The 11,293-nt window shown below is 55.6% G+C and overlaps 1 protein-coding gene across 6 annotated transcripts in view; it reads right to left on the bottom strand.

The window, feature by feature from the left end:
• The window catches only part of TNS4 (tensin 4), a 24,100-nt gene that overhangs the window by 5,226 nt on the left and 7,581 nt on the right, over window positions 1-11,293 (bottom strand). For 3 of the 6 annotated variants that reach the window (XM_014536126.1, XM_005861854.2, XM_014536122.1), the window contains exons 3-9: window positions 8,293-8,716; window positions 6,697-7,121; window positions 3,668-3,754; window positions 3,269-3,394; window positions 1,786-1,878; window positions 1,625-1,702; window positions 552-623 (exon numbers count right to left, since the gene is read on the bottom strand). In XM_014536126.1, coding sequence (XP_014391612.1) covers window positions 552-623; window positions 1,625-1,702; window positions 1,786-1,878; window positions 3,269-3,394; window positions 3,668-3,754; window positions 6,697-7,121; window positions 8,293-8,716 — 1,305 coding nt within the window. Of the gene's footprint in view, window positions 1-551; window positions 624-1,624; window positions 1,703-1,785; window positions 1,879-3,268; window positions 3,395-3,667; window positions 3,755-6,696; window positions 7,122-8,292; window positions 8,717-10,103; window positions 10,355-11,293 lie in introns of those variants that run through there. The other 3 variants (XM_014536125.1, XM_014536123.1, XM_014536124.1) reach the window with 3 other exon arrangements.

The raw sequence follows: 11,293 nt of genomic DNA, 5'->3' as shown, positions 1-11,293 counted from the left end.
GTGTCAGCGGTGACACGCGAACTCATTTTTTTGGTTGATTTTTCTTTGTTAAATGGCATTTAAATATATAAAATAAATATCAAAAATATAAGTCTTTGTTTTACTATGGTTGCAAATATCAAAAAATTTCTATATGTGACACGGCACCAGAGTTAAGTTAGGGTTTTTCAAAATGCTGACACGCCGAGCTCAAAAGGTTCGCCATCACTGCCTTATGGAAACCCCAGGACACCACAGAGGATGGCAGACACAGGACAGCCTCCAGAGCAGCACTGTAGAGACCCCAGAACGTCTGCATGTGCCAGAGTGTGGAGGATGGGGTGTAAACCTCGCCAGCCCCCTCCTCTCGGGCCCCTCTTCCCCTTGGCCCACTCCCTGCAGCCTCTGATCTCCTGGTTTACAGAGAGGGGAAGGAATGTGGCACCTTGTTAAAGATGAAGAAATACAGTGATGATGGGAAACACGTGTGGACATGCGTGTGCGTGCGTGCAGGGCTGGGAGGCGCCCTCCGGGGGTACAGCCAAGCCTGGAGCCCACACACCACCACTCACCCGCAGATCTCTTCAGGCAGGAGGCCCTGCTGTCTGTAGCGGGGTCTGAGGCTCCGTCTCCGCCTCCCAATTCTGAGCCAAAGTAAAGGAACAGGCCCCGAGGGGCCGGCGGTGGAGTGAATGGACCCCTCTCAGAAGAACAGGCCTCACAATCCCTTTGAACATCTCCACCCCCACCCACGATGGGGGGGCGGGGGGGGGGCGCCACTTTGGGCTCCCCAGCCAGCGCCCAGCTTGCAAGCCCTTTGATCCTCCTTCCCCTCCTCACTCCTCCCTCCTCCCTGGACAGCTGCAGTGATCCGGTCCTCAGAGGCCCCCCTGACCCCCTCACTTCTTTCCGGCCCACACCAACCCCAGGCCTTTCTTTGCTGTAAGTAGGGAGACTGTCGCCCTCACTCCACCAGAGGCTCCCCCATTCTTGCTTCCTCTCCCAGAAGCCCCCTTGCTGCTCCCCCTGCACGCCCGAGAGGAGATGGCCTGCTCCATCGGGGGGTGCAGCTGGGCTCTGAACTCCGGAGGGGGCTTCCTGATCCGGGCTCTGTGTGCCTTTGAGTGAGTTACTTAACGCCCACCACCCGGCTTTTCTTATCTGCGAAAGGGGAATAACAGCAACATCTGCTGCACAGGGTTGCCGTGAGCTATGGATGAATGAGGGAGTGCTCAGTAAATGTTAGACCTGGAAGAAAAAAAACCCCCCAAACCTCCCCAAACCGGCTGATGTGTGCTCCTTTCATCCTCTCAACGAAAGCTGCTATTTCTCAAACATCCACTCGGTGCCAGGCATCGTGCTAAGAGCCTGGCCTGAATGATCTCATTTTATCCTCACACCAGTCCGATAGGTAGGTATGATGATGGCTGTCCCCATTTCACAGATGAGAAAACTGAGGCTCAGAGAGAGAAACATTCTCACAGCTAGGAAGTGGAGATGTTGACGGGCCTCGGAGCACGCGCTGCCGTTAACTGTGACACTAACATAATCCACGTGTAAGGAGAGATGTGCCCACTAGGAGCCTTTCTAGTGAGAACAAGCAGCCCCGGTGCCCTGATGTTGCCTCCGTGGGGCCCAGACCCACCTTTCTGCGGGATGGTGAGTTTGCAGGGCAGGGCCAGGGGCATGATGGAGTGCTGGCACACAAAGGCAGAGAGGCTCCCTGCGAGGAAACAGGTGGCCCTGCGTGAGAAGGCCTCTCCCGGCCCAGGACAGCCGGTCCCTCCCAGGGGCCCGCCGGCTCACCAAAGTAGGGCTCCTCGTCTGCTCCTTTGAGATGCACCCCTTTGGCGGAAGACTCGATGAGGAAGTGGCGGATAAGGTCACTGCTGTCCTCTCCTGGACAAAGAGAGAAGAGAGCGTGCAGGCGGGTGAGAGACCCAGAGCCCAGTGTTAGCCCTCCTGACCCGCCTCCTCCGGGTCCATCCTAGCTTAACTGCCCATCCTCCTGCCTCTGGGAAGCCCATCTCTGAGGCCTCCCCTCCCGCAAAGGAGGTGCCAGCCCTTCTGCTCAGAGGCTCCCGTGTTAGCCCTCCTGACCCGCCTCCTCCGGGTCCATCCGAGGTTAACTGCCCATCCTCCTGCCTCTGGGAACCCCATCTCTGAGGCCTCCCCTCCCGCAAAGGAGATGCCAGCATTCTGCTCAGAGGCTCCTGCATCCAGTACTGGTCCCTTCAGCAGACCTTTCTCTAGGTCTGAAGAGCTCTCAGGGATGGTTTTCGATGACTGTTTAGGTCAAATCTCTTCAGCCTGGGTCCTCTCTCCCCATCCTCACTCCCTCCCAGGCCCCATTATTCTCCACCAGATGGTCCCTGCCCGAGCCCAGCTGGCCTGGGAGGCTGAGCAATGGCCCCTGCTGCGACTAGAACCCACCTCGCCCGCTGGCCTCCTCTCTGGCTCCTGGGCAAGGCTTCCGTGCTAACCCCCCCGGGGGGGGGGGGGGCACGCCCTTATGTAGTCGGAGAGACACAGGGTAGAGAAGTCCCGGTTGGGTTTTCATCCTTGGTTTTTCACTCTCTCACTTACTTGTTCTGGGGGGGTCACCCACTAACTCTTGGTGCCTCAGTTACCTCATTGGTTTGCTCCCCCATCAGACTGGAGACTCCCTGAGGGCCAGGGCTGCAATCATGGGGTTTAGGGAGGGGCTGCCACCCAGGAACCTCACACTGTAATGACCTGTTTGTAATCTCCTTCCCCAGGGCGGTACCCTGGTGCCTTCCACAGTGCCTGGGGCGGGTGGATGCCCACCGATGTGTGCTGCGCGTGTGAGACCCCGGGAAAGTAGGCCATAAGCTGTCACACATGTTTTACATTAGTTCCCCTCGTGATAAATCCGGTCTGGGAGGAGGTGGGCTCCCAGAAGAGAGCAGCCGGGAGAGGGTCTGGATCTTCCTCCTCCTCTTCCCACCATGAGATGATCGGGGAGGTGGAGGCAGCTCAGGTGGCTGTGAAAGGAGCTGCTCCCAGAGCCTGGGGCGCTGGAGGGCAGCTGGGAGGACCGAGGCAGACCCTCCCCCAGGAGTCACTGTAGGCCTGGCCCAAGGACACCCGGCAAGCTAGCAGCCCAGCTGGGACTAGAACCCACCACACCCCCTTGCCTCGGAGAGGCCTTGAGTAAAGACAGAGACTGGTGCCTACCTGGTCGGTTCTGGGCAGGTGTTCTCCCCATCCTCACTCCCTCCCAGGCCCCATTATTCTTCATTCCGGTAGGACAGAGTCTGGTGCCTACCTGATCGGTTCTGGGCAGGTGCGGGGGCCTCCTGCACCTTCAAGGCGAGGCCGAAGGAGCCTCGGAATGAAGAACTGTCCCTCACGACGAAAGCCCCCGGCTCCTCCTTCCTCAGCAGCTCGATTGCTGGAACAATCCTTGGGTCAGAGACAGTTCCCGCCCCACGCGCACAGCCCCCGTCCCCTAGCCCAGAGGGTCATCAGACAGCAGATGTGACAGGATCGCCTTTTGTTCCCAGGAAGTCCCTTCTATTGTCTAACCTCCGCCATTGCTGCTGCATGAGGTCTGCAGGACATGGCCCTTCCCTGGACCTGCCACTGGCCATCCCCTCCTCTGCCCCAACCCAGGGCCCCGACCTGATTCCCGAGCTTCGTCCCCTGAAACACTGTTTTCCTTTACCTTGCTCTCGGGTGATGCTTGGCTTAAACCAGTACTTAGAGGTGTCCATCACAAACTTCATGGTGGGCTGCACGTCCCTGGCGGGACCTGGAGACGAACAGAGAAGGGGAACCCTGTAGGCTGGGCAGAGGGGAGCTGAGAGACCCTCCTCCATCCCCTGCCCATTGGCCCCATTCAACCTACTCTCTCCTACCCCAACCCCATTGTATCTCCAACTGCCTAACGAGCCAAAATCCAACAGAAGAATTTCAGGGCTTGGCGCATCTAGGATTTAGGAGTCTTCCCTTGTATCCTTGGTATCAAAGGCAAATAGATAAAAATATCAATTTAATGAGCAATAGTTTCTCACATCTAGTGTTGCCTGCTGGGGACTGAAGTAAGGGATTAATAGGTGAATCTGAGATGCATCATTTGTTTGACTTCATACTGTCTTCCCCCTTACTAGCCCTATAACTTGCTTAGGGATAGATTCAGTTTGGGAAAGAAAATGAAAGAAAAGGTGAAGGAAAGGAAAACAGCAGATCTGGGCAGACGAGCGTGTGCTCAGAAGCCAGGAGATGGATTCCTGACTCTGATTTGGGACAAGTGTTTCGCTCCTAAAGCCCAGAGGGGACTGAGTGAACCACAAAACCTCTGAGGCCCGGCCGGCGTGGCTCAGTGGTTGAGCGGCGACCTATGAACTAGGAGGTTACGGTTCAATTCCTGGTCAGGGCACATGCCCAGGTTGCGGGGTCGGTCGTTCAATTCCTGGTCAGGGCACATGCCCATGTTGCAGGGTCGATTCCCAGTGTGGGGCGTGCAAAAGACAACTGATCAATGATTCTCTCTCATCATTGATGTTTCTCTCTCCCTGTTCCTTCCTCTCTGAAATAAATATATTAAAAAAAACACACCCCCAAACAAACAAACAACAAAACTCTCGAGGGTCTTTTATGCTCCAGTAGCCTATGAAGTTACAATGGATTTTGTTGTGAGAATATATTGCAGAATCTGATAAGATCCCAGGGTTTAATTAGTGATATCCTGGGGCATCACCAAACCCGGATGGGACTCTCACCACACTGAGTACATGTGCTCTGTGAGATGCCAAAATGCCCATTTTCTGGGTCCCGAGGGCAGAGAGCCGTGGTTCTTAATTTCAACATCTTGAAAATGTGTGTTTTGGCCAGTTGAGCGTAACTCACAAAAACTGTACTAAAATCTGCAAATGATTTGTCCTAGGAAAATGGTCAAAGCAGATTCAAGGGCACATGTGTCATGTAATTTGCTTGCATTGACAAGGCTTCATGAGTGGGACTGAGCAGCCCACGAGTCAGCATTTCCAGCTTCATGAGTGGGACTGAGCAGCCCACGAGTCAGCATCCCCCCCTCCCCCGCCCCCTCCTGCCAGGAGTCACCTTGACACCCATCCTGTGGCCGAGGGAAGCCTGAGAAGCAAGCCCTGGGAGGGTGATGGCTGAACGAGGAGGGACAGTGTCCCCGGGGCTTGGCAGGGGGCTCTGTTCACGGGAGAGGAGCCCCCGGGGTGCTAAGGCTCAGCCTGTGTTTACTGCTTTGGGTTCTGGTTGGTTTTGCTCTCTTGGACGCCTGCAGTCACAGACTCCGGGAAGTAGGGTGTTTGCCGGTTTGTGGTTTTCGCTGTCTGAACAGAACGCATTGTCTCCGTTACCCTGTCCCCCCCTCGATCTGCTCTGCTCGTCACCCACCAACGTCAACGTTACGACTGACTGACTCTCCCTCTCTCTCTCACGAGTTAGTCATGGAGCCTGCTGCTTCCCTATCCGGAGGGTCTCCTGGCTCTGTCCCCTCTCCTCCACCCCTGCCCCGCCCTGCTTCAGGCTCCGTTTCGACTTGTCTGGATCACATCATCATAAAAGTCCAAACAGAACCAAATAGAAACTGCTCTCCCTGCCCAGGCCAGGCCCGTAATTCATCTGCCACGCAGCTGCCAGCGTGATCTTTTGACCCCATCAACTCTCCTGTTCGAGACCCTCCGATGGTCTCCCGTAGCCTAAAGGGTAAAATCTACTCTTTAGGCCCGGCCAGCGTGGCTCAGTGGTTGAGCATTGACCTATGACCCAGGAGGTCATGGTTCAATTTCCAGCCAGGGCACATGCCCGGGTTTCAGGCTCAGTCCCCAATGTGGGGCGTGCAGGAGGCAGCTGATCAATGATTCTCTCTCATCATTGATGTTTCTATGTCTCTCTCCTTCTCCCTTCCTCTCTGAAATCAGTAAAAATATATTTAAAAAAAGATCTGCTCTTAAGCTTGGTGTTCAAGGCCTGTTGCAATCTGGCCCCAAATTACTCTCAATGGCCTCACCCTGCACCCCAAATCCCAGTCATTTCCTCAACGTGCCATGTGCTCCACACTTCCCGACTGCGAACTCTGTTCCCTCTGCAGGGGACCCCCCTTCCTCTCCTGCTCTGGCCACGGGCTTGTGATCTGCTTTCCAGATCCCGCGAAGATGTCACTTCCTCTGCGGAGCCTTCCCAGCTCCGCAGACGAAAGGGATCACTCCTCCCCTCTGTGGCCCCATAAGACTTAGAACATTTCTTTACCTCCGTGTTTATCCTACTCCAGTGATGGCGAACCTATGACACGCGTGTCAGAGGTGACACGCGAACTCATTTTTTGGTTGATTTTTCTTTGTTAAATGGCATTTAAATATATAAAATAAATATCAAAAATATAAGTCTTTGTTTTACTATGGTTGCAAATATCAAAAAATTTCTATATGTGACACGGCACCAGAGTTAAGTTAGGGTTTTTCAAAATGCTGACACGCCGAGCTCAAAAGGTTCGCCATCACTGTCCTACTCTATAGTTATCCTTGATTTTGGCCTCTCTTTCTAGACTGTTTTCATCCCTATGTCCCCACCACCTGGCACAGTGCTGGGCAGACAGTAGGTACTCAATCAATGTGTTGACTGGCTAGTGCAGAAATCATGGGTGCTTGTCTGGTCCCCCCCCACCCCCACCCCCCACCTCGAACCTTACAGTGCTTGAGGGATTGGCTTACTACGTACCATGTGGGGATGCGGTGGGAGAGGCATCTGGCAGGGTCTGGCTGTGGCTCCTGGTGGCTGGACAAGGGTTGCTGGCAGAAGCAGCCCCAGGTCGCACAAAGTCCTGGGGTCCTGGGGTCCGCTGGGGTGGGGAAGACCCTGGTTCTGGGCAGCCGTTGATCAGCACGATGGGTATGTCCACCATGGAGTTGGCGATGGATGGGGGGCAGCTGCTGGCATGCTCCTTGTCCAGTGGCGGGGAACAGGCTGCTCCGGGCTGGCCCCTGCTTGGGGTGGTACTGATGGGCACCTGGTTGTCACTGGCTCTTGTGCACAGGGACCCTGGGCCAAGGCTGTGGAGACTGGAGGAAGAGCTGGCTGGGCTTTCCAAGGACCTAGAAGAGGACTGTGGGCTGGAGATGCTGGAGCGGAGGAGGGACTGGCTGCTGCAGGGGAGAGAGCACCAGGTGGGCAGAGTGTTAGGGTGGTGAGGTGGGCACTCGGGGGCTGGAGCTGGGCCCTGTCATTTAGTGACCTGGGTGTCTATGGCTTTGGTCAAATAAAATATAGGCTGTCCCCAAATTCACTCAAGATTTGAATTTTGCGTGAGCATTAACAACAACAACAACAAAAAATAAAAGCCTAATTTTACTTGGTTTATTGAATCACATTCTAATATCTGTTGCCCTTTGATTTTAATCCCTTCAATTTGATAAGCATTACCAAGTACCAATTATGGCCCAGGAGCAGGGACAATGAAGACCAATGAAGACCACGGCTTTGCGTATGTGCCAGCAAAGCCATGGAGGCCATTTACCTGATGTGCTATTCCATAGATAACCCTATACTGTATACTTTATGAATCAATAAAAAGTTTACAATTTTTAATTATAAACCTGTGTTTTCTATCAAAATTACTTCTTGCGTGAATTTTGGGACACCCTATACTATAGACTCCACTCCCTACAGCCCAGAGCAAAAGGCATGCCTACCCGATCCCCAAGGGGTGCTGAAAGATACAGAAATGTCCCTGCACTGTGGTCTTTGGTCAATTAAAGTAGCCAAGTAAGCTGACCCTTCACAGGTCATGTGGCCTGGACGGGTTCCCTCTGCTTTCCCAGCGAGGCAGGTCTGACTGAGCTGTCACACCAGCCTCTCCATCACCCCATCGCCCCCCAGAGCCCTGCACACAGGCTGGCCCTAGATCGGACCACGTCCGCACTCATGCAGAGGGAATTCCCTAGCTGGAGAAGGGGAGGAGGCCAGCTCTGCCTCCAGCCAGACCTCTCCCTGCGCTCAGAGGCCGGTGCCAGTGGGCATGGCCGTGGGATCCCGGTCTCCTTGCCAGGGGCCGCCTTGGCACAGTGGCTTTGGAATCAGTGTAGGGGGCAGAGGTCCTGGGCAGGTTAGGTGTGTGTGCAGCTCTGCTGTGGGGCCTGCAGAGAACTGGGCGGTGATGGCACAAAAGAGAACAGCTATTTTTATTTTTGGTGCATGCCCAGATTTTTGCTGACAGAGCAGGCTATCTCTCTATGATGTGTGTGTGTGTGTGTGTGTGTGTGTGTGTGTGTGTGTGTTGTGGAGGCAACATCAGAAGTCATAGAGGGAGTGGCCTACCTTCCAAATACGTAGCTGACATCCGTCGCTGGGTGGGCCGACACCATAGAGACCCCGTTGCCTCCCAGTGTGGCTGGGCCTCCCAGGCCCTTCTCCAGGCCTGGAGAAGCCATCAGGGGGGAACCAAAGCCATGAGGGCCTGAGGCCTTGCTCCTCGTGCAAGGGATGGAGATGCTGGGAGAGGGTGGGGGATGAGAGGACAGAGCCCCAGGCGGGGGAGGAGGGCGCTGGTGCCCAATGCCTTGGTTCCCAGAGAAGATGAGGCTTTCACTGCTGCTTCGAGTCTCTCGGGGGACGTCTCTGGAAAGGAGGAGGCCACCATTGCGTGGGGAGCCGAAAGGCGGGGTGACAGATGGGCTGGAGCAGCGCTGGGGGCCATCGTGGCACCTTGATCTGGCGGAGGTCACCTCGATGTACTTTATATCTTTGGGGAGAGAAGCAGAGCGTTGGTGAAACCCGGGAGCCTGGACTCACAGGACGGGAATGCTGGGAGGGTCCTGAAGACCAATGGTCCCCCCTCTTTTATGTCGACGAGGAAACAGGGTCAGAGAGGAGGAACTCATTGGACGCAGAATTAGCATCCGGCTCCACCTTCAGGGCCCAGTGCCAACGGCACCCTCTTTGTGACATCGTCCCCTGGGTGGGGAGATGCAGTCGAATAAGCAGGCCTCGGAGTCAGACAGACCTGGGTTTCCGATGTGGCTCTGCCGCTTACCCTCTGAGAGAGCGTGGCCAACGCCTTCGCCTAGAGAGGCTCAGTCTCCACACCTGGAAAATGGGGGTGTCTATGCCAAGCCTCTTGGTGGTCCAGGGAGGAGGAAAGGAGATGAACGTAGGGGGCCCAGCACTGAGCCTGGCACATAGTAAGCCCTATAAAACGGACACATAGGAAGCCCTTTGTGTATGCCCCACACTCTAGGCTGAAATGCCCGCTTACCAGAGTGTACCAGTCACATCGTCTGATGCCTCTCTTCCTCAGGGTGTGTAAAAGCTGTTTCTATGTCTGTCCCTACAGCGAAGGCTCGGTTGCACCCTAGGGACACCCAGTGAGCATTGAAAGTCGTAATGCCCAGGCTCCACCCCGAACTGATGGGACCAGCATCTCCCGGGTGGGCTCAGGCCTCAGGTTGTTTGTTTGGTTCCCCAGGTGATGCCAGCGCGCATGGAGCATCATCACTGTGTTCCTGGCCAGCAGCACCGGCCCCCCCGCCCCCTCCCGCCAGGAGCAGGTCTGATGAACAGAACCTCAGGCTCCAGCCCAGGCCTACTGGACCTGGATCTGCAGTTTTAGCAAGAACCCTGGGGTCTGGGTCCACCTTAGAGTTTGGGGACTTTGCTTTGGAGCAGGAGCTCGCTGAGGGCAGGGCTTGCAGCATTGCTGAGCCGTGGAGCTCCACAGCCGGGGCCACGCTGGGAGCTGGTGCACAGTGATTGGTGATCACACCGGGCCCAGGCTGCTGACTCACTGCGAAGCTCTCTCCATTCCCCAGTGGGGGCGCCCAGGACTCTTGTCCTCAGACCATGTTCCTCCCTGAAGTAGGGTGCCTTGTGGTTCTCCCCAAGGTGAGGATGGACACCCAGCAAGGGTGGTGGAAGGTGGGGTTCCCCAGCCTCTTGTTTCTGGAGGGCTGTCCTGCCCCCTGCCTTCCCAGATTGGAAACTGGGACAGAGTCAGCGGGAACTGCACCCTCAGCGCCTGTCTCCCAGCCTCCCACCCACTTGGGTTCTGGCACACGCACCTCGCGGGCTGTGACTATGGAGTCCCGGCCTGCCCCAGCCCGCTCTGGGGTAGGGCTGCTGGCTCTGCTCACCGTTACTGCCTCTGTCTGAGCCTGCTTGGGCCAGGGTTGGGGTGCAGGGTTGCATCAGATGAGGGGCTGGCAGGCTGACCTGGGCTTGCTGTTCCAGGGGTGGAGGCACAGGCCTGGCTTTGTCATCAGACAAACCTGGGTGTGAGTCCTGGCTTTGCCACGTTCCCGCCAAGAGGCACCGGGTAACTTTCCTAACCACGCGGAACCTCAGTTTCCTCATCCGCAAAGTGGGGATCTAAAACCAGCCTCCCCTGGTGGTGGTGAGGATAAAACACAGGGATGAATGGAGCCTGGAGTCTGGCCCAGGGTGGGCTCCTGGGAACATCTTCTCCCTGCCTGCTTTTGGGGGCAGATGGCTCATACTCTCTGGCTAAGGTGTGGGTCCCACTGTGGAGGGCAATAGGAGACTATCTGGCACAATGTACTGTGGGCTCTGAAAGAAATGAGGTCTTGGAATGGGGTGGATTCTTCTGGAAGGTTGGCAAGCGCAACTTGTATTTTTATAGGACTTCATAGTGTTTACACCCATAATCCTTTCAAGCTTCGCTACAGCCGTTATGCCCAATGTCAGAAGATACTGCTTTTAAAGAGGAGGAAACTGAGGTTCAGAGAAAGGTGGGAGTGGAACTAACATTTATGGCACAATTTTTAGTAAAGTGGGGTATTTATTAAGTGCTTTGTGCCAGCACTATTACCTGTATTAGTTTATTCAGCCCTCACGATGACTCTATTGCAGTGGGAAATATTATCAATTCCATATAACAGATGAGAAATCAAGGTTCAGAAAGGTTAAGTGAGTTATCCAATGCCACACAGCCAGGGAGTAGAGGACCCCTCCCTCCTGCTCCTTCGCTCTGATTGGGGGCCGTTTCCGGGAGGAGGGGTTCCTTGGGACCCTTTCCCAAGGCCTTGCCCGGTGAGAAGGTGCTTGGCTGCTTTGGGGAGGGCCTGTTGGTCTGGGGAAGCTGTGGGCCCCTTCCTTACTGGGTCCCCCAAACACTTCGGAAAGGCCTTGCTGGCGGGAGGAGCAAGCAGGGGGGAGAGTGCAGGAGGAGTCCTGGAGCCTGAGTCACCTCCTGCTGCTGCCCCGGGGTGGATGTGGCTAGGGGAGGTGGCTGCCCCCACCCATCACCTGGTGCAGTCACTGTTTACAGCCCATGGGACAAGCCTGAGCAGTGCTCAGTGGATCC

This window comes from Myotis brandtii, unplaced genomic scaffold (genome assembly GCF_000412655.1).
Source record: "Myotis brandtii unplaced genomic scaffold, ASM41265v1 scaffold157, whole genome shotgun sequence".
Taxonomy (NCBI): domain Eukaryota; kingdom Metazoa; phylum Chordata; class Mammalia; order Chiroptera; family Vespertilionidae; genus Myotis; species Myotis brandtii.
This window is presented reverse-complemented; position numbering and strand designations above follow the sequence as displayed.